This window comes from Aureobasidium subglaciale (genome assembly GCF_000721755.1).
Source record: "Aureobasidium subglaciale EXF-2481 unplaced genomic scaffold scaffold_4, whole genome shotgun sequence".
Taxonomy (NCBI): Eukaryota; Fungi; Ascomycota; class Dothideomycetes; order Dothideales; family Saccotheciaceae; genus Aureobasidium; species Aureobasidium subglaciale.
Window position 1 is genome coordinate 83,854 of NW_013566991.1, and position 20,915 is coordinate 104,768.

The 20,915-nt window shown below is 50.9% G+C and overlaps 9 protein-coding genes across 9 annotated transcripts; 7 read left to right on the forward strand and 2 right to left on the reverse strand.

Annotated features, from left to right (window-relative positions):
* Positions 1-254: 254 nt before the first annotated feature.
* Positions 255-2,665, forward strand: AUEXF2481DRAFT_63347 (uncharacterized protein; the record flags this gene model as incomplete). Its single annotated transcript, XM_013490980.1, has 3 exons — positions 255-453; positions 514-2,414; positions 2,477-2,665. 3 exons carry the CDS (start codon positions 255-257, stop codon positions 2,663-2,665), a joined length of 2,289 nt encoding a protein of 762 aa, XP_013346434.1.
* AUEXF2481DRAFT_539350 (uncharacterized protein) lies at positions 2,559-3,338 on the reverse strand. The gene has a single exon (XM_013491034.1). The coding sequence runs from the start codon at positions 3,118-3,120 to the stop codon at positions 2,653-2,655; it is 468 nt and encodes a 155-aa protein (XP_013346488.1). The 5' UTR covers positions 3,121-3,338; the 3' UTR covers positions 2,559-2,652.
* AUEXF2481DRAFT_2588 (uncharacterized protein) lies at positions 3,311-7,306 on the forward strand (the record flags this gene model as incomplete). Its single annotated transcript, XM_013490646.1, has 3 exons — positions 3,311-3,329; positions 3,385-6,527; positions 6,587-7,306. 3 exons carry the CDS (start codon positions 3,311-3,313, stop codon positions 7,304-7,306), a joined length of 3,882 nt encoding a protein of 1,293 aa, XP_013346100.1.
* Positions 7,307-8,512: 1,206 nt separating this feature from the next.
* On the reverse strand, positions 8,513-8,944 carry AUEXF2481DRAFT_27023 (uncharacterized protein; the record flags this gene model as incomplete). Its single annotated transcript, XM_013490766.1, has 1 exon — positions 8,513-8,944. The coding sequence occupies one exon, from the start codon at positions 8,942-8,944 to the stop codon at positions 8,513-8,515; it is 432 nt and encodes a 143-aa protein (XP_013346220.1).
* A 1,429-nt stretch (positions 8,945-10,373) lies between these two features.
* On the forward strand, positions 10,374-11,288 carry AUEXF2481DRAFT_2590 (uncharacterized protein; the record flags this gene model as incomplete). The annotated part of the gene is made up of 2 exons (XM_013490647.1): positions 10,374-10,560; positions 10,615-11,288. 2 exons carry the CDS (start codon positions 10,374-10,376, stop codon positions 11,286-11,288), a joined length of 861 nt encoding a protein of 286 aa, XP_013346101.1.
* Positions 11,289-11,737: 449 nt separating this feature from the next.
* Positions 11,738-15,469, forward strand: AUEXF2481DRAFT_539162 (glycosyltransferase family 35 protein). Its single transcript, XM_013491035.1, has 8 exons — positions 11,738-12,171; positions 12,227-12,239; positions 12,295-12,330; positions 12,385-12,446; positions 12,494-12,597; positions 12,644-12,721; positions 12,775-13,312; positions 13,361-15,469. The coding sequence occupies exons 1-8, from the start codon at positions 11,987-11,989 to the stop codon at positions 15,000-15,002; spliced, it is 2,658 nt and encodes an 885-aa protein (XP_013346489.1). The 5' UTR covers positions 11,738-11,986; the 3' UTR covers positions 15,003-15,469.
* A 2,254-nt stretch (positions 15,470-17,723) lies between these two features.
* Positions 17,724-19,109, forward strand: AUEXF2481DRAFT_2593 (uncharacterized protein; the record flags this gene model as incomplete). Its single annotated transcript, XM_013490648.1, has 1 exon — positions 17,724-19,109. One exon carries the CDS (start codon positions 17,724-17,726, stop codon positions 19,107-19,109), a length of 1,386 nt encoding a protein of 461 aa, XP_013346102.1.
* Positions 19,110-19,612: 503 nt separating this feature from the next.
* AUEXF2481DRAFT_63115 (uncharacterized protein) lies at positions 19,613-20,108 on the forward strand (the record flags this gene model as incomplete). Its single annotated transcript, XM_013490955.1, has 3 exons — positions 19,613-19,771; positions 19,828-19,985; positions 20,039-20,108. The coding sequence occupies 3 exons, from the start codon at positions 19,613-19,615 to the stop codon at positions 20,106-20,108; spliced, it is 387 nt and encodes a 128-aa protein (XP_013346409.1).
* Positions 20,109-20,216: 108 nt separating this feature from the next.
* Positions 20,217-20,793, forward strand: AUEXF2481DRAFT_539820 (uncharacterized protein). Its single transcript, XM_013491036.1, has 2 exons — positions 20,217-20,533; positions 20,647-20,793. Exons 1-2 carry the CDS (start codon positions 20,324-20,326, stop codon positions 20,695-20,697), a joined length of 261 nt encoding a protein of 86 aa, XP_013346490.1. The 5' UTR covers positions 20,217-20,323; the 3' UTR covers positions 20,698-20,793.
* Positions 20,794-20,915: the final 122 nt, after the last annotated feature.

The window sequence follows — 20,915 nt, forward strand, 5'->3', positions numbered from 1 at the left end:
AGGGCAGTTGCCTCAGCGCGCTCATGGTAAATGACATAGGCAAGAGCAGTCAAGTGAGCTCTTGCAATTCCGCATTCACGTCAACCCCTCCATCATATATCACAATCAACAACACGTCTGGTATTGTCGACCTCTCATTCGCGTACTGGCTTCATAATCTCTTCTATCCTTCGCCGCCTTCCTCCTAGCACAACAGGCTTATTCGACAACCGCCCGCGTGCTTGTTCTCAAACATGGCTAAGAACGTGACTGCTATGCCACAGCTACCAGGCAAGGATGATATCCAAGGCACATGGGATTTCCTCGCCATAGGCGTCGAGAAGATTATGAACCACCTGCGCGACGGCATCGATCTCAAGACATACATGAGCCTGTACACAGCCATCCACAACTTCTGCACCGCTCAGAAGGCCGTCGGTCAATCAACAAACCTCAACGCCACACATCGTGGAGGTTAGTCCTCTATTCAGTCCTGCAACCACACGCTGCAGCATGCTAATCTTTTGTCTACAGCACATCTTCTCGGAGAAGATCTCTACAAGCGCCTAAATGATTACCTCAAATCACACCTCGCCAGCGTCCACGCTGAGATGATCAAGCATTCTGACGAGGCTCTCTTGACCTTCTACATCAAGGAGTGGAACCGTTACACCACCGCCGGCACCTACAACAACCACTTGTTCCGCTACCTCAACAGACATTGGGTCAAGCGTGAGATTGACGAGGGCAAGAAGGACATATATGATATTTACACATTGCACCTGGTCAGATGGAAGGAGGACATGTTCGGTACCACCCAAAATGCCGTTATGGATGCCGTTTTGCACCTTGTCGAGAAGCAACGCAACGGAGAGACGATCGAGCAAAGTCAGATCAAGAGTGTCGTCGACTCGTTCGTATCATTGGGCATCGACGAGCAGGACAGCACAAAGTCTACCCTCGATGTCTACCGCGTCTACTTTGAGAAGCCCTACCTCGAGGCCACCGAAAAGTACTACGCCCAAGAGTCCCGCCAGTTCCTCGCAGAAAACACCGTTGTCGAATACATGAAGAAGGCCGAGCAGCGTCTCGAAGAAGAGAGGGAACGTGTTCCTCTCTATCTTCTCAACGAGATCATGGCTCCCTTGATGAAGACTTGCGAGAAGGCTCTGATCACTGATCATTGTGCCATCCTGCGCGACGAGTTCCAGGTTCTTCTTGACAACGATAGAGTCGAAGACATGACGCGCATGTACAAGCTACTTGCTCGTATTCAGGACGGCCTGGACCCTCTGCGCAGCAAGTTCGAGGCCCATGTTCTCCGAGCTGGTAACGCTGCTGTCGACAAGGTTGCCTCTGCTGCCGAGAACTCGGTTGACCCCAAGACTTACGTTGACGCCCTGCTGGAGGTTCACACCAAATACTCGGACCTTGTCCAGACCGCATTCAATGGCGAGTCTGAGTTTGTTCGCAGTCTCGACAATGCTTGCCGCAACTACGTCAACCGCAACGCCATCTGCAAGAACGGCTCAACACGTTCTCCTGAGCTTCTATCCAAGCACGCCGATACTTTGCTGAAGAAGTCAACCAAGAGCACTGAGGAAGATGACATGGAGCAACAGCTTAACCAAGTCATGACTGTCTTCAAGTACATTGAGGACAAGGACGTGTTCAACAAGTTCTACTCCAAGACACTGGCCAAGCGTCTAGTCCAAGGAACATCTGCCTCCGGCGACGCTGAGACGAGCATGATTTCCAAGCTGAAAGACGCAAGTGGTTTCGAGTACACCAACAAGCTGCAGCGAATGTTCCAGGACATGCAGACATCCAAGGATCTCAATGCATCATACGAGGACTGGTGCAAAGAGAACCTCGAGGAGGCTGACCGTAAGACCATCATCGACTCTTACTACAATATTCTTGGTACGGGTTTCTGGCCGCTGCAGCCATCAAACACGCCCTTCACGCCGCCACAGGACATTGCGCGCACGTACGAGCGTTTCCAAAACTACTACCTCAAGAAGCACGGTGGCCGCAAGCTGACATGGCTGTGGCATCTCTGCAAGGGTGAGATCAGAGCAAACTACGTCAAGATGAACAAGGTCCCCTACACTTTCCAAGTGTCAACTTATCAGATGGCAATCTTGCTCCTCTTCAACGACAGCGAGACAGTCAGCTATGACGAGATCTCTGAAGCTACCAAGCTGAGCAAGGACACGCTCGATCCCTCGATTGCCATCATGCTCAAGGCAAGAGTGCTCACAGCCAAGCCCGATGGTGCCGGTCAAGCAAGTGGTACTACCTACACGTTGAACCATGGCTTCAAGAACAAGAAGCTGAAGGTGAACCTCAACATTGCCATCAAGTCGGAGCAGAAGCAAGAAGTCGAGGAGACGCACAAGACGATCGAGGAGGACAGAAAGATGCTCATGCAGGTAAGTTTTGTTCTGAACTGCAACCCGTCTTCTGTATATGTACTATGCTAACGAGCGTGCAGTCTGCCATTGTTCGCATCATGAAGTCTCGCAAGACAATGAAGCACACTCAGCTGGTTGCCGAGGTCATCTCGCAAATCAAGAACAGATTCGTGCCTAAGGTGCCGGACATCAAGAAGTGCATCGACATTCTCCTGGAGAAGGAGTACCTCGAGCGTTTGGAAGGCGACGAGCTAGGTTACCTGGCTTGAACGAAGCATGGCATGACATATGGGAAGCGGGCGTTTTCAGGCAAAAACATGGTGCCCCAGGTAGAAACTCTAGCATGGCGTTCTGGATGGGTGTGGCTTTTTATTATCCTTGCGACACGACATTCGATATCATGAGGCTTCCAATCCGTAGATATGCTATCCACCTCTGTATCTACTAGTACCGATCCAAAGAGAACACTGTGCCTATCGACAGCCCTGATGTGGACCAGATCGGTAGCTTTGGAGGACAGCGTCGCTTCGAGGGCTCTACAGAGTGTGGTCATTTGACGGGAGAGGAGGCGGCCAGGTACCAAATATGTGGCGCGCCGATTGTCATTCAAATGCCCGGCAAGGCGAATATCTTTGATACGAATGCTGAGTAAGAGTCTTGTAATGAACAAGCAGGTGGTTGACATGTGGTGGATGGTGAGATCTAATCTTATCTGGCGAGGCATAAAGTTGGACGCGATGGGAACGTTCACGGCGGCCCCGCGCCCAGGAAGTATGGCGCATCATCGCAGGAGCAATTCGCGATTTGACACACGCAGCCAACACGACGAGTGATAGCCAGATGCTGGACTTTCGTTATATCACTCTACCAGTTCCGATTGTTATTGCGCCCCATCGCTGAAGAACAGTGACGCGATGGACAGACAGAGGAAGCGTAGGCTGATCGTGGAGCACGACAGGGAAGTATACACGCTGATGCACATTTACAGGCGACCTGCGCGACCTCAACCAGCGAGCATGGGCTGGTGAAGCAAACGTCTTTCTCGTCCAGGGCTCACTCGACTCGTCCATGAAGAAGAACACGGCCTTCATCAAACGTCTCCGGACCGCCATCAACGCTGCCGGCCAGAGCGTCTTCCTACAAGACATCTGCACCCTATCGCTGCACAAATACCTATCCGAGATCATCTCCGCCTGCTTCGAGGGCCTCACCAAACTCAAGACCCCTGGAGAAATCGCTGCTGGCGTCGAGATCGTCTCCGCCCTCCATCAACGCTTCGGTCCCGATGAGTTCACCAAGATGCTCGGCTGGTTCATTGGCCGTGGCCTGGCTACACCTGATAGAGCCCAGCTGAAGGCTCTGCCCCAAGACGTGCGTGAAAGGGAAGAGAAGGACCGAATCTCGAGACAGCGCATACTCCTTCGTGTGGCCACTGAGCTATGGCTCATCGGTGTCTTGCGTAGTTTGGAAGACATTGCTCGACCCGAGGAGGCGAACAAGCTGAAAGAGTCGGGCAAGCCCGTGGACACTGTGCCCAAGGCCAAAACTACACGACCTGACTCTGCGGACCCGGAACCTTTCCCCCTAGAAGTGCTCAAAGACATGTTGGGCCACGACCGCGAGCACGTCAATCTGCCGCTGGTCGTCATCTTCGTCAAGAGCTTTGCCTGGGACATTCTGGCTTCCAAGCCTGCACAAGATGGTCGCAAGACTGTTGCCGAGGACGGATCAACTGCTACTGCCAACGCTGCAGAGGACGCTGACGCCGATGCGAACGGTACCGATCCCCCAATGTGCGCTCCCGACATGCAACAGCGCTTCAGAAACATCCTCAGCCGCTACTTCCAAGACGTCAAGGCACACATCGTTCGCGACCAGAAGCATCTGACTGCCCAAGGACGCCGCAATGCAGAAGCATACGTCAAGTCTGGAGAAGTCTTTGAAGACCGCCAAACAAACTTTGAGAAGCAGACAAAATCTCACGAGAAACTTGTCTCTAATGCCCAGGTCCTGGCGGATGCGCTTGGTGATGACATGCCGGATTTGTCTGAGAAAGAGTCAAACAACGCTGGCGGAGACGGTGGTATCGGCTTGGTCAAGACAGGCGAGTACCTGCGTGGCCAAGGAGAAGGCGCCGGCATATGGGAGGACGAAGAAGAGCGGCGCTTTTACGAGAACCTGGTTGATCTCAAGGACAGAGTTCCAGGCATCTTGCTTGAAGATGGCAAGAAGAAGAAGTCTGACGGTGACGATCAGGTCGGCAAGAGAGTCGACGAAGCAGCTGAAGCGAAGGACAAGCCTGAAGCTGCAGAACCCAAGACAGCAGAAGGCGAAGACCAGTCGACCGCCATTGCCAACAAGACCGTTGGCGCACAAGTCGATGCATTGCTTGCGCAACTTGTCGATCTGACCAACAAAGATCAAGTTGATCAATTTGCCATTGACTTTTGCTTCTTGAATTCTAAAGCTTCTCGAAACCGCTTGGTAAGAGCCATTCAGGACATTCCAAAAGGCAGAACCGATCTTTTGCCTCTGTATTCACGGTTGGTAGCTACCCTTGGAAAGCATTTGATCGATGTTCCCCAAGCATTGATCGCCTACCTTGACGAAGAGTTCAGAAGCCTGCAACGTCGCAAATCAAAAGACTTCCTTGGACAAGTACGTATGATCAACATCCGGTACATCGCTGAGCTTACTAAGTTTGGCGTTGTCCCCGAGCATGTCATCTTCCATTGCCTGAAGGTCAGTCTGGATGACTTTTCCCGCATGAACATTGAGATCATCTCGAATCTTCTCGAGAACTGCGGTCGTTATCTGCTTCGCAATCCAGACACGTCGCCCAGAATGGCCTCTTTCCTGGAGACCCTGCAGCGTAAGAAGGGCGCCCAGCATCTTGGACAGCAAGAGCGCATGCTGATCGAGAATGCCATGTACTACGTCAACCCACCAGAACGAGCAGCCATCCAGCAGAAGGAGCGTACTCCGCTTGAATTGTACGTCCGCAAGCTCATCTACCTAGACCTTTCGAAGCGCTCCCTCGAAAAGGTGATCAAGCAGATCCGCAAGTTGCACTGGGAGGAGCCCGAGGTTCCGGAGCTCCTCCGCAAGATCTTTACCAAGCCTGGAAAAATCAAGTACAGCAACATTCATCTGTTAGCTGTGATTCTGGGAGCGTTGCATCGTTATCACCAAAGCTTCACAGTTTCTGTGCTCGACGACATACTCGAGCAGATGACAGCTGGACTCGAGTCCAACGATTTCAAACAGAATCAGAAGCGCATCGCCGAAGTCAAATATCTAGGTGAGCTTTACGTCTACCGTATGGTAGATTCAGCACTCGTCTTTGACACACTCTACCACATCGTCAACCACGGCCATCCTGGCGGCTTTGCTCGTCCTGGCTCCTACAACATCCTTGACTTGCCTGATGACTACTTCCGCATCAGACTCGTGGCTAGTCTCCTCGAGACTTGCGGCATGTACTTCGACAAGGGTGCTGTCAAGAAGAAGCTCGACTTTTTCTTGTCCTTCTTCCAGTACTATATTCAGACCAAGGAACCAATGCCTATGGATGTTGAGTTCGTGGTTCAAGACATGTTCGCTTTGTTGCGACCGCAGTGGAAGGTCGCCACTACCTTTGAGGAAGCACAACAAGTTTTTAGCGACGCTGTGAAGCACAACTACCAGAACGCCGGATCCAACAAGCACCAAGAGGAGCAAGAAGAAGAGGAAGAGGAAGATGTTCGTGGCATCGACGATGTCAACAACGATGACGGTGAAGACGACAAGTCTTCGGGAGACGAAGCTGCAGAACCTACCGACGACGAAGGTGCAGGCGAGACTCCTGAAGAAGGTTCTGAAGACGAAGAAGAGCACATTGTTGTGACCCGACCTGAGGATCAACGCGATCCCGAGGCAGATGCCGAGTTCGACCGAGAACTGGCCAAGATGATGGCAGACAGCGTCGAGTCTCGCAAGTTTGACCGAAAGCCCGTCTTCGACGTTCCCTTGCCCATGCGTAAGACAGCTACCGCCACTTCTACTCCTAACAGTGAACCGAGCCAGCCCATCGAGCCTCCGTCGAACACGATGAAGTTTGCACTTCTCAGCAGAAAGGGCAACAAGCCCCAGGTAAGGGTTTCAGTTCGGTCCCTTGTACACGCCCATGGCGCATATGCTGACACACACAGACTCGATCTATCGACTTGCCCTCAGACTCAAACTTCGCAGTCGCTATGCGCAGCCAGCAAGAGCAAGCTCGTGCTGAGCAACAACGCATCAAGAGTCTGGTCCTCAACTACGACCTTCGCGGCGACGACGAGCCCAACGATGGTGAATCATCCTTCCACTACATTCTGCAACCCAACTCAAATCGCACGGTTCTTGTGGGCAAAGGCGGCCTGAACCACTCAATGCAATCTCGGGATTCCAACAATCCTGCGGCGGCGAACACTTCGAACACAGTCAAATCAAGCAGCCATGGCAATACCAACATTGCCAATGGCATAAGTCTTCGTACACCCCCACCCTCTTCTGCAATCACATCCTCTTACGCCTGCACCCGCAACAACGAAATTGCAAAGCCTAGAGCTGCTCTGTCTGCCACGATTGCTGACTCTTCCTCTCTTACCTCCACAGCAGCTCTAGATGCACAGTCCCCATACAATCAGCCCCGTCTCGATAAATCGGGAAGCTCACGCAACGTCACCAGAAGCAGAAAGCTGCAACTCAGTGACGTCGACTGGTATGGCAAACCCTCTTCCTCCTCCTCCACAAAAACCCACACATCCACCTGTCCGAAGAAAGATAAGCCAGAAACCGAGTTGAGCTTGGAATCTTATGTTGTCATCAGCAAGAGGAAAAAGAAGCCTTCAAAGCAGAAGGCTCCTGATGCTCTTGGCAACTCTTGAACCAACGCGAGATGAAGAGTTTACTGGCTTTGAACACTCGGCGGCAGTGATGCATAACCATAACAAACACAGAAGACTGATGTAAGGCCCCCCGCTGGGCAATCGCAGGACATGAATGATATCGATACTCATCACATCATCCACGACAACCATCAAGGTCTTCAAACAGCTTTTTGGACGAACAATTGCCGCTTCTTGCCGACTCGAACGACCGTCATCGATGCGAGGAAACACTGCTTGCCCTGGCTTGTTTTTACAACCACTCTAGCACAGCAATTGGCGACCAAATAATCTTGCTCGAGAAAGGACGCGTAGTCAACACCGACATCAACAACACGGAAGCCGGAAAAAGAAGCTATCCGAAGGTCTTGGCTCCAGAACGACACAAACGGCGCAAGAGGAGCTTGGTCCTCAAGGCAGCAGTTTCCCTTTTGCCTTTGGAAGATGGAGACAAGGGATCGAGCTTACAAAATCCCCTATGGTCGTTTTCTTGCTTCCTCCTAGAACCCCGAGCTTTTTGATGAAGGGATAGAGAGTTGAGGGTCAGAGTTACCTAGATATTTGTTGATTCAAAGAAGACGCACTCTGACCTATGCTGCTTCTTCTTCGTGCCGAGTATCCGTTTGTTGTGCTTGTTGCGTTAGGTTTACTCACACGCTGCAGACGAGTTCGACTTACGAAGCAGGCATGACGACTAGGACATATAAATTGACAATTATAGCTATAACAAGGCAGGCACCTGGCAGTCGAGAGACGTTGCGAACGATCGGCATGATCAACAGGGGCAGAGACGACTTGAATTAAGGTTTGTGGTAAAGTAACGCAGGTTTGGTACAGATTAGAGGGTTAACGCCCGTTTTGGTCCCCGAAGAAGAAAACGCCGTTAACAGCCCAGGTCGTCAGGTCGTCGTCAGCAGCGCTCCCATTGAAACACAAAGCATGAACCATAAAGCATTAAGACATAAAGCATAAACGTCATGCTCAGCCAGACGAACCGTTGTCATCATCATCATCATCCTGGCCATCGAGGAGAGCTTCCTCCATTGAACTTGTTCGTTTGACACGGCGACCATGCATCTTTAGAGCCACCTTCGATACCACTTGGCTTAGCTGGAGCACCGATTTTCCGAGTTGTAGCGTCGACGAGGCATCTGCCCAGGTGTGCAGACAAGAAGAGGTCGCAGGTGCAGTTGTACGAGTTTGGAGCTACTTCTTGGCGGAAGTGGTGTAGCCAGAAGACTTGGGGTGACCGCTGAAGATGTGCTCCATGGCGGCTCTCTTCTGGTCGCTCATCTTGAAGCTCTGCTGTCTTCCTGGGTGGGTGGCAGGAGGAGCATCGGCACCGCATCCGCTGCTGTAGGCTTGAGCGATGGCGTCCTTGTGCTCCTGCTTACCGGTAGCAGCGGCACGATCCCTCAAGGCCTGTTCGTAGTTGTTGGTGATGCGGACGTGGTGATGGGGGTTGACCTCGTGGGCTTCCTGCTCGATGTCGGCGTGCGAGTGAGGAGGATGGAAGGCAGGTGAGTGGTACTCGGGAGCAGCACCGGGAGAGGCGGGCGAGGCAGCGGAGACAGGGCTACTGCCGCCAGCTGAGGTGCTGGGACGCTCGTTGATGAGATCTTGAGTGGGAGCCGACATGTTTGAGTGGTTACCGGTGGTAAGGATGATGGGTTGGTCAGGAGGGTGTGTTGATGCTGCTTCGATCGACGCCACGTTCGACTGAGAAGCTGTATGTGATGTGGAGTGATTGTTGCAGATGCACGTAAGAAGAACTGTAATGAGAGATGATCTTGTGCAGATAGGAAGATGTGGACTTGTTTTGGAAGCGACTGCGAGACGGACGGAGGCTGTTTACTACGGAAAGCGGCGGTCGTGGTTCGTCGGAACTCGACGATTCGTCGATGAAAGCTCCCATGCTGCCTGCCTTTCGATCCTGCTTCACGACTTCTGCGGGCAGGGAAAGAGCTTCCATCATAAATGCTTTTGCGAAGAGGAAGTACATCTAGAAAGTACTCTTGGACTACCTACTTGACTGCAGATCAGACAAAGAGCTTTCCCCGCATGACACAACAATGCCGATCGAGCAACACCACCCGAGCACCAAGTTCGTTCATGTCTTGCTCATAAATTGTTTGGTTCATCTACCACGTTCCACATTCTCAGCCCAGTAAAACAGTATCAGGTCTGGAACTCGGTGTCGTAGAAGCCTCTGACGGCAGTGGACGGCTCTTCTGCCCTGATCAGCCATTCGATAAGGACAACGTCCATGGACAAGAATTCTTGAAGCTGTTCGATAGTTCCCAGCCACGGGAAAGATCAAACTTTCGGCCGCCTCGGGCCTTGTTGCGCTTGAACCCTGACTCTATTCAGACGCGTATGCCTTGGCGAGAAGCGTACTGGATACGACCACCAACAAATTGCGACACGAAAGGGCCTGTGCGACTCTTTCACAATCCTTGTATGCCATCACTTCTAGAAAAAGATCCCTCGCTCGTATCAGTCTATCCCTGAATGCCATGCCAATTCGCCAAGAGACGCATGACTCTCCCGGCATAGTCTCGTCCCGCACTGCGCCCTCCTGATCTACGCAATCTCTAGTTGGGCCGAGCCTTCACGAACGCATTGAATGATGCACGACGTCGAAAGTCGGTGAAGGCGGCATCAACTTTTTTCTTTTCCCTTTTTCTGGCCCAAAAAGACGTCCCTATTCCCCTTTGGCATCATTGAGCATATTTGAAACGGTTTTGCAATTGCCGTTGAGAAGTGTTCTCATCCTAATACACGCCACTATCCCCACACAAAGGCCTGCGTGTCTCGCACCTTTCCTCTATTAGTCTTTGAATCTCTAGTCCGGCACTCCACTTGGAGGAAAAAGAAAGATTCCACGTGCCTTCTCTGGTAGATGATACCTGGCCGTTTCTCGACTTTCAGTTTCCTCACGTTACCTCATTCCCAACTCAGACAACCGTCTCTGCTTTGGTCTCGGCTCTAGACATATATACATCGCTTCGACCCACCCTGAAGAGCATGCTCGTTTGAACTGCTCAACGCATTTTAACCCTTCAAAATGTCGGCTCTATCTTCTCCAGCGCTCAGCTTCTGCGACACACTTTCATCTCCAGATCTTGATGCCTACCTGGACAGTCTTTCACCTCTATCCCAATTACCCTCGCCTGCCATGAGGGAAGCTTGGTGGAGAGAGGAGAATCTACACGAGAGATGTGATTCGCAGAGACCCGACATCTCATGCTCTTGTGAGTCGTTTGATGAGCTTCAATGTGCTTCACGTCAGCTGATCAAAATCACAGTCACCGTAGCAGCAGACGTGCTGTGCAACATCACCACATGTGACAGCTGTAGCTCCATAAAACCACTGCGGTCCATGGTCTCAAGGTTCTTGAACAACTCTCGAGTACCAATGGAGACGGTCGCGTTGGCCTACAACATTCTGTCTCGACCAGCCGTTGCTGGTATCCACTGCTGGCACAGCAACCCGGATACATTTGCTTCCGCCCAGTCGCAATCGAAGATTTTGCAAATCCATGGCCCAGAATCGGACGCCTCTTGTCAGCGAGCACTGGTGATCTTGTCGTCACTGAGTATCGCAGTATCCTTCACAGAGGACAGCACAAGGAGCATATTCCACTGGTCAAGACAAATCGCCGAGGGCATCTTTAGCACTGAGCAAATCAGCTCGATGAATCGTATCGTTCTTGCCAAGCTAGAGTGGTCAATCCATCCCCTTGCAGCACCGGCGGCAATTGAGGCAGCACTCACGACTCTTTCGGGCTTACAAGCAGTCGAGCACACGAAGACGTCGTCTCAGTCGCCGTGTGTGGTCGATGAGGAAGAATCTCTCAGATTAATTCTCGGCCTTCGAACTATCTCGCAGCACGGTCTGGTCACGCCAGAGCCTTCGCCCAAATGTATCCAGGAGGGCGGTGACTTGATGCATATCTATCTGCCTGCGAGTCCAATGTAAGCAAGACTGTGCAAATGACTTCACATGATGAAGCGGGCTTCGTCAGGCTGTCTCATCGGCCCTGGAGGCCGAAGTGGATACAAACACGACACATTGCATGTGGGATCAGGTGTTCGGGGGCTGAGGATGGAGACAAAATGAGGGTTACGGCGCATGGCGGATACGGACGGGAAAAAGGCCGTGGTTTCTGGCATTTGATAATGATACCCACTGACAATTCGGCATGACAACAGACTATGGGAGACAGACGAGAAGCTAGCTCGAGTAATTCCAAGCTCAACATGAGCCATTCAAGCACTACACATGGGTGCTCAAGGTGACTGGTGCATGTGGAACGGCTGTCAACAAACAGAGGTGATTCGGGAAGGTTTCGGCTTCAGCTTCCGAGCGGCTCTAGATCACGCCAGACGCGCGAGTTCCCTAGCTACCCCGCATCAGCAACCATTCTCGGGGGAACCCAACAGTGCTGCAGCTCTTCCTACCCGCCCTTCAGCGAGAGCAGCAGCAGCCACCTACGGCAGCAGATCCAAAGCTCCGGAGTCGTTGAGAGTCGTGAACGTCTTCACTTCCTTCCCACCTTCTCCTCCTTCTTTCCCCTGTCAACCGTCTCCTCTCAGCCAGCACTTCGACTTGCAGGAAGCTACCCCTCATCTTCCTCAAACCAGCCCCTCCTTTACACACGCCAAAGCATTACGATCATGGCTACCACGGCGACCGCTTCCCGCTCGCGTAGACCGTCGACTTCGGCACCAGTTGCTGAGCTCTCGGGTCCCATTGGGCCTGCTGGCATCACAAGACCCAAGCACAAGCGTACAATTACCGGCTTTGGTGCTTCGGATATCAAGAGCGTCGAGGCTGAGATCCCAGATGAGCAAAAGACCGCGTGCGTTGACAGAGCAATCTACCTACAGTACCCTCGACTGACCTTCAATCTTTAGCTGGAAGAAACATGTATGATCCCGCCCAATCGTCCTCGTATCGCCCGAGCCGCCACTGACCCAAACAGAGTGCTGCAGGATTCAGTAACAAGGAGGATTTTGAGGTACAAAAGGCTTCCAGAAACACCTGTCGAACACACATCTGATTGCATTGTCAGGCTGCCGCAATTCGTCACATCGAGACTACCCTTGCTCGTTCCCTATACAACTGCGATGAAGGGTCAGTAGTACCGTCACCTTGATGGATAAAGCTGATTCGGTCTGCAGTGCTGCCTATGGCGGAACCGCTCTGGCGTTCCGCGACCGCCTGATCATTGACTGGAACAAGACGCAGCAAAGCCATACTTTTGCTGATCAGAAGCGTGTCTACTGTAAGCTCGCTTTAACTTCCGCTCACGCATCTACTTACAAACGTAGATCTCTCTCTCGAGTTTCTGATGGGAAGAGCATTGGACAACGCCATGCTCAACGTCGGTCTGAAGGATGTTGCAAGAGGTATGTCCTTTACACTTGTCGATCGTAGATGTTATGTTGACACATCCACGCAGAGGGTCTCGCCGATCTCGGTTTCCGCATGGAAGATGTCATTGGCATCGAGCGTGATGCAGCTCTCGGTAACGGTGGTCTTGGCCGTCTAGCAGCTTGCTTCCTGGACAGTCTTGCCTCGCTCGACTACCCCGCCTGGGGCTATGGTCTGAGATACAGATATGGTATCTTCAAGCAGGAGATCATCAATGGCTACCAAGTCGAAGTTCCTGACTACTGGCTTGACTTCAACCCCTGGGAATTCCCCAGACACGATGTCACAGTTGACATCCAATTCTACGGACATGTCCGCAAGTACAATGATGAGAACGGAAGACAGGTATCAGTCTGGGAGAATGGCGAGATAGTAACTGCCAACGCCTACGACGTACCTATTCCCGGATACAACACTCCTACCACAAACAATCTGCGCCTGTGGTCTAGCAAAGCTGCCAGTGGCGAGTTCGACTTCCAGAAGTTCAACTCTGGCGAGTATGAGCAGTCTGTTCATGATCAGATGAGAGCCGAGACCATTTCTGCTGTGCTTTACCCCAACGACAAGTAAGTTGATTCTGCTCAACGATGTCCTATGTACTGACACGTTTCCAGCCTTGATCGTGGCAAGGAGCTTCGTCTCAAGCAACAGTACTTTTGGTGCGCTGCCTCGCTCCACGACATTGTCCGCCGTTTCAAGAAGTCGAAGAAGGCTTGGAAGGAGTTCCCCAACCAGATTGCCATTCAGCTTAACGATACTCACCCGACACTTGCCATCCCTGAGCTCCAGCGCATCTTGGTTGATGAAGAAGGTCTTGACTGGGATACTGCATGGAGCATTGTTGTCAACACCTTTGGCTACACCAACCACACCGTCATGGCCGAGGCTCTGGAAAAGTGGTCTGTCCCGTTGATTCAGCATTTGCTTCCCCGTCACCTGGAGATCATCTACGAGATCAACTTGCACTTCCTGCAATACGTCGAGCGTACCTTCCCTAAGGACCGCGACATGCTTTCTCGGGTCTCCATCGTTGAGGAATCGAACCCCAAGATGATCCGTATGGCTTTCCTTGCCATTGTTGGCTCTCACAAGGTCAACGGTGTGGCAGAGTTGCACTCCGATTTGATCAAGACCACTATCTTCAAGGACTTTGTCAAGATCTACGGCCAAGACAAGTTCACTAACGTCACCAACGGTATCACCCCTCGCCGCTGGCTGCATCAAGCCAACCCCAAGTTGTCTGAGCTCATCGCTTCCAAGCTTGGTGGCTATGACTTCTTGAAGGATCTCACCCTCTTGCACAAGATTGAGGCATATGCCGATGACAAGCAGTTCCGCAAGGCATTCCAAGACATCAAGTACGCCAACAAGACACGCCTTGCCAAGTATATCAAGGAGACAACCGGAGTGTCTGTCAACCCAGCAGCTCTTTTCGATATTCAGGTCAAGCGTATCCACGAGTACAAGCGTCAGCAACTCAACATCTTCGGTGTCATTCACCGCTATTTGGCTCTTAAGGCCATGTCTCCCGAAGAGAGAAAGAAGATGCAGCCCAGAGTCTCCATCTTTGGTGGCAAGGCTGCTCCTGGATACTGGATGGCCAAGTGCATCATTCATCTTGTCAACGAAGTTGGCAGAGTGGTCAACAACGATCCTGAGATTGGTGATGCTTTGAAGGTCATCTTCATTGAGGACTACAATGTCTCGAAGTGTGAGATCATCGCCCCAGCTTCCGACATTAGTGAGCACATTTCCACTGCTGGTACCGAGGCTTCTGGTACCTCCAACATGAAGTTCGTCCTCAACGGAGGTCTCATCATCGGAACTTGTGATGGTGCAAACATTGAGATCACCAGAGAGATTGGCGAGGACAACATTTTCTTGTTCGGTAACTTGGCCGAAGATGTTGAAGACATTCGCCATCAACACACCTACGAAGGCGTCTTGATCGATGAAGGTCTCCAGAAGGTCTTCGATGCCATTCACAGCGGCATGTTCGGTCACTCTGATGAGTTCTCGGCGCTGACCAACACTGTTGTCAACCACGACCACTGGTTGACTTCTGCTGACTTTGAGGCATACTGCAAGACTCAGGATACCATTGACGAGGCCTTCAAGGACCAGGAAGCTTGGCTCCACAAGACCATCCTTGCAGTTGCTCGCATGGGTTTCTTCACTGCTGATCGCTGTATCGAGGAATACGCTGAGATGATCTGGAACGTTGAGCCTCAGAAGATCAAGCAGAACGGTGCATGATGATCACAATGATAGACTGGGGTCTTTTCGTAGGATTCTTCGAGACGTGAAAGGGAACAAGGGTGAAGAGTACTTCTTTTCAAACATAATTCAACATAAGTAGCATATGTTTCTTACCTGCATTTCGCATGTGACGTGGTCGAAGATCATCGCGCTCATGCTATCACACCGTTTTTTGTATTATCAAGGAAGGCGCAATTGGGAGTACATTGCTCTTCCTTTGGACGATGCTGCAGAAGATGGTCGTCCTTCCTCATAGCTTGCTCTGAAAGAGGCCTGTCTGATTCTCGGCTCTACTCGCATCGAAACTAGACATCTTTGACGACATCTACGGAATGATGATCTTAGGACAGAGAGAAAACTCGGGACCTGCAAAAAGACGAAATCTTATATACAAACTTGGTGTGAGCAAAAACAATGATACATGGGGAGATAAACTACACTGATGACTGGTAGAGTAGTAGAGGTTGCAAAAGCATTAGCAAGGAGATTCTCCAGACTAAAGGTACTGCAATTTGCGTGTTCAATTGATGAAAGATCATGTTAGCGTTCGGAGGAGAAATGATTCAACCAAGAGGAAGGAAGACTTTGAGAACGCAAAGTCCATCGCCTTAGCCGCTTCGTCAATCACAAGTCCGTGTGATGGAAGATGGAGATGTTACGCTAAGTATTGCGGATGCGTGGAAGTATGCAGGATGGGACTCATGCTTATGATGAGCAGCTACACACCATGACTTTCAAGTTGATACCGCGATTTCTCACTATATGTATCAGCTAGATGTGGACCTGCCTTTCCATGTTCTTTTGCCCCTTCTTCACCTCACTACTCCTCGATCAGCAACACGCATTCCATGTGTATGCTTGTAATCATGAGCAGGTGGGATAGCGCCCAGCAATCTTCGGAAGAAACAATCTTGATTCGGCAAGATCACAATGACCTTGGGAAAACTGTCGATGACGCGAGATTCTGTGCCGTCGCATCTTCCCACAAAGATCAAACGTGGAGAACAGAAGAGATGTGCAAGTAACTGGTCTATTGAAAGGAGAAACCTCAAAAGGGCAGAGACCTGGAGTGATCGGATTTCGAGTGTGTGATGTTCTCCAGAAGAAAGGAAAATGCCAGCCTAGAGGGTAGGATCAGTGCGTCTAGTTCTTTCACACAGGCAGGAGCCACGCAAAAGACTGAAAATCGCTGACGTATATGTAAACCGATGGATAGTGGATGATCGGCCAATGTGAAAGATGCAAACTATGCATGGCATTGTCTGATCCGCGTTACTTCTCTTGCTAGTATCTCTAGAGCTTGAGCAACGTCTCGATCTGCTCTCTGCCGACCAGAACTTGTCCCTCTGTAAACATGTGCGTCGGCCAACCTTCGGCACGAGCTTCGAGACCATCCAGCTCGACATGGTTCAAGCGTATGAGCCTATTCCTCATGAAATCAAAGAAGCTCTGTGGAGACATGCCTGCGCGAAGCCGGCCACGTAGGCGGGGTCGACGGAATTCAACTTGGAACAATCTCAAACGATCAAGAGTTCCAGCATGAGCCTGGAGGAAGATGAACAGAAAGTATGCCTCCACCACACAGTGAGACAGGTCAATTTCACGGAACGTGTTTTTCCCGAGTACGGTTGATAGCGAGCCCAGGTCGGCGATCCCCTTGAAGCGTGGGAACTCGGTCTCTCCGTAGCGCTGTAAGGCCTCAAAGGAGAGTCGACGGGTCTGCCATTCTATGGAGAGGCGTGAAGTCATGTGTTCATCTTCAACAGGCGTGGTTTTCACATGGATACTCGAATTCAAGTTGCCATAATTGGCGTCGGCAAGAATGTTTGTCAGTATACGATCGACTCGAGGGGTCTCGGCTGTCCATGACCCTCCCATGCCCATTGGGACTGTCATACACGCGCAAGCGTCTATTTCGATGGACTCCATGGGATAGTTGCTGAGGTTGGCGGCCAAGACGACCGCATTCAAAGCGTTACCGCCATCGGTGTGCCAAACATCGAGTTCGAAAAGGTCACCGTAGAACATGTCTGCTCCCCATCCTTTATCGATAGGTATTCTGTCACTGTTGTTGAGCTCAATGTCGAATATTCCCAAAGTAAGCGGAGCTCGCGCAGTCATGAAGTTGGTCAGAGCCTGTGCAATCAGCTCGATATGTTGGCCAGATCCAATCAGCTTGCTTCGCCTTTGAGAGCAGTCTTCGTGTCTGCGAATCATCCATTTTCTGTCTTCATGACAATGTTGGGAAATGACGACTTGCAGTGCACTACTGTCCTGTTTGAGGGCATAAGATGCAAAAGAGATGCCCTTCACATAGTGACGCAAGAATGGGCTTTCTGAGATCGCGACTAAAGCCTCCAAACAGTCTGAGGTAAAGATCGGACGGAGCGTTCCTATGTGTTTACGACCAAAAACGGCAGTTGCGGAGATGTATGCTTTCCTAGAAACGAGTCGCAGATAGGTAAGACTCTCACAGTCCAAGTGGTCCAATACCAGATCTAATATCTCCGCAGGCAAAGCCAGTAGAAGACTCATGACGTCCGACAGAACAGAAAGTGGCTGGACGAAGGTTTGTGTCGAGAGAAGCAAGGAACGGCAGGCGGGTGGTCGGCGGCGCGTCAGGGTGGAGTCAATCAGGCGGACCGAGCTCACGTTGTGCCCCTTGCATTCTATTCGTCACAATTCTGGTCAATTCTGAAGTTGACGATATCGAACACCATGGCACGACTTTTGGCTATACCACCAGAAGTGATGGATGTCATCCGCGAATTCGTGGACGACAACGATTTGAAAGCTCTCCGCACGACTTGCCGAGATCTCTGTACTATCTTCAATAAGCGGTTTGCTGAAGCATATCTTAGTAACCTCTCCCTCGTCCTCTGCGAGTACAGCCTTCGAAGCATACTTGACTTGGTAGATCATCCGGTGCTCGGCCAACATATCGAGAGCATAACCTTTGGAACACATTATCTTCCATATCATGACAAGTTGTCCGAGAAGCTACAGGCTCGTGCTAAGGCACAGGCACAATTCATCGATCGGAACGAACATGTAGCTATGCTTTCCGAAGCTTTGAGGCGCCTCAATAGCCACAGCATTAGCGTCAGACTTGGCATACATGACGACCTTGCTAAGTTGGAGAGGAAGGACACTATGGAAAGCATGGATGTACTATTGCAGAAAGGCTATGGATTCGACATCTGTTTTGGCGATCTGCGTGACTTCAGCTTTCTGCGCCCAGATGCTGGACGAACATTTCGCTCGATCTGTCAGGCAGCCCATCAAGCAGAATACTCAATATCTCGAATGCAGATGAATCTATGCGACCAAGTTTCATTTCCATTGTGGGGAATTGAACAAGACTCAACACATAGGCTTGATGGCGCTATTGATGACTTCCTCAGCATTGCTGCGCCCTCCCAGGGATTTTCGCTCATGCCGGAAAGACTGATCATACCGGGAAAGTCATTGACATTCGTCAGTCATATACCATCAGCAGGCACAGCATCGAGTGTGCTTCTAAATACCCATGGTCCGCGCTTTGTGTTTAGTACTTTGGGCGCAGATGCATCCGAAGACATTGATTCACAACGCAAAGCCAGGTTCGACAATGACTTTTTACATGACTGTGGTTCAATTCTCGATGCATGTTTCTACACTACTGGCCTTCGGGAAGTCTCGCTTTCCAAATGCTGTGTGGACATGGAGTTCCTGTTGCACTTTCTGAGAGATCAACAAGGGAGTCTACGTTGGCTCGTGCTGCGTGAGCTAGATGTTGACTTCCCCGAGGAGGACGATGATCCTGAAGGACAGCAAAGCCCTTTGGCCTTGCTGGTGCAGATCAGAAACATGAGCCACCTAGAGTTCTTGATGATGCAGGAGCTGAAAAGCAAGAGAGACACGAGCAGGGGCATTGGCCCACGTCTGGGAATGTTCCAGGGCAAAAGGATACAGCCAGCGCTACGAACATATATTCAAAGAGAAGATCTGATCAACAACTTTGTTCAGAACGATCAACCGATACCGGATGGCCTCATCGATCCTGAAATTCCAGAGGCTGTCAGGGCAAGATTGACATACTACGACGATCCCGACGCAGAATGAGATGACTTCAGACAGGGGCCGAGAGGTATACAAACCACGGATGGTCGGGCTTGAGAGACAACATATGCTGCTCTAATTTACTCGTATCACATTCACGCTTCGTAAGATCGACTGGGCGCGCGAGTGCAGCGACCAGATCTCTGACTCGCACCGTCACCAATGATGTGACTGCCAAAGTACAGCTCTCGATATGTTTATCTGCTTATGAATTAGGGCGTTTCCCAAGGACGCTTGCTTGATCTCCTGTGTTATAGAACGTGGGGAAGATCGAAACGATTTTTTCAGGCTCGTGACAAACCTCCGATCACGTAAGAACCCGATTTCGAGCATGTAGACGAATGTATGCGACGAACACGTTTCTTTGGCTGCTCTATGCGTTTGTCAGCAACAGTGAGGAAGCTTCTGCTCCATATAAGTACAGATCTTGCAGTCTAGATGTGTGTGTGTATTACCAATCCTTTCCCCATCTCTGGTCACGTCGCATGCTCGATCACCCCTTCGAGATGTCGAGCAAACAAGTCATTGTGACCGATAGGGCACCGTCACTTCCCGCAATATACAGCCAGGCTATCGTGGTCAACGGCCTAGTCTTCTGCTCCGGCACCATTGCCATCGATCCCAAAGACGGCGAAATCATACAAGGCGACATCAAAGATCGTACAGTACGCTGATTTGTAGTCCTAAACGTTGTCACGGCACTCATCTAATCCATTTCTAGCATCAAGTCCTCAAAAATCTTTCGGCAGTGCTCGAAGCTGCCAAAACCTCATTGGACAATGTGGTGAAGCTCAATGTCTATCTTTCGAACATGGACGATTTTGCAGCTATGAATGAGGTATACGTTGAGTATTTCCCAAACAAAAAGCCTTGCCGCACGTGAGTCGAATCGTGTTTACTGTCCATTGAAAAGAAGCTGATCCCCGTGGAAGCTGCGTAGCTGTCAAGACATTGCCCTGGGGGACCGACGTCGAGATGGAGTGTACCGCCGTGCAGGCTTAGATAGCAATACCACATCCCAGAACAATTTGAACAGAAGTCGATATTTCATACCCTCCGGAAACCTGATGCCTTGAAAGAGTTCGACGCTCCTTGAAATATCTTACTAAACTTCGATTTGTCACACATCCTGGAATGCCACTTTCGGCAAGCTTCCCGAAAGACACAGTCAGATTACAATTCGTCTTCGAACCTCAACACATTCACACGCGCACATCATGGCAGAGTGTCTTGAGTTCGTCTATCTGGACGTTTTCACTGAGACACCATTCAAGGGCAATCCGCTTGCCATTGTGCATCTGCCGCCGCCCTCGACCACCCACGCTGCTCTGACGCAAGCGCAAAAGCAAACAATTGCGCGGGAACTCAACTTGTCAGAAACCGTCTTTGTTCAAGATCTGGACAAAAATCTGTATGGTGACCAGAATGTGAGTCACCGTAAGATTGATATCTTCATGCCTACGCTCGAATTACCCTTCGCAGGGCACCCAAGTCAGTCACCCAAGCCTCGAGCCGATCGCGCACGACTGATACAACGTAGCTGTCGGTACCGCCGTCTATTTACAAGCTCTTGGTGTGGATACCCTCATAACAAAAGCTGGACCCATCGCCATTCACACTGATGGTCCCGGCCGAGTCGGCGTAAGCATACCACACAATACCCATCTACATCACAAAACTACGGCCCATGTCCCGAGCGAGCTTCAAACTGTTCAACTTCATTCCGATCCTGCTGTTCGGCAAGCAGAACTTGCGGCACCTATTTTCAGCATCGTGAGTGGTATGAATTTTGGACTGATAAGGCTTGAG

Bases quoted from the DNA above. Each gene is read 5' to 3' on its own strand.
- AUEXF2481DRAFT_539350 (XM_013491034.1), bottom strand. From the start codon at position 3,120: ATGCCTCGCCAGATAAGATTAGATCTCACCATCCACCACATGTCAACC.
- AUEXF2481DRAFT_539162 (XM_013491035.1), top strand. From the start codon at position 11,987: ATGGCTACCACGGCGACCGCTTCCCGCTCGCGTAGACCGTCGACTTCG. The intron at 12,447-12,493 runs GTCAGTAGTACC...TTCGGTCTGCAG, and splicing joins CTATACAACTGCGATGAAGG to TGCTGCCTATGGCGGAACCG. The intron at 12,722-12,774 runs GTATGTCCTTTA...ACATCCACGCAG, and splicing joins TCTGAAGGATGTTGCAAGAG to AGGGTCTCGCCGATCTCGGT.
- AUEXF2481DRAFT_539820 (XM_013491036.1), top strand. From the start codon at position 20,324: ATGGCAGAGTGTCTTGAGTTCGTCTATCTGGACGTTTTCACTGAGACA. The intron at 20,534-20,646 runs GTGAGTCACCGT...GATACAACGTAG, and splicing joins ATCTGTATGGTGACCAGAAT to CTGTCGGTACCGCCGTCTAT.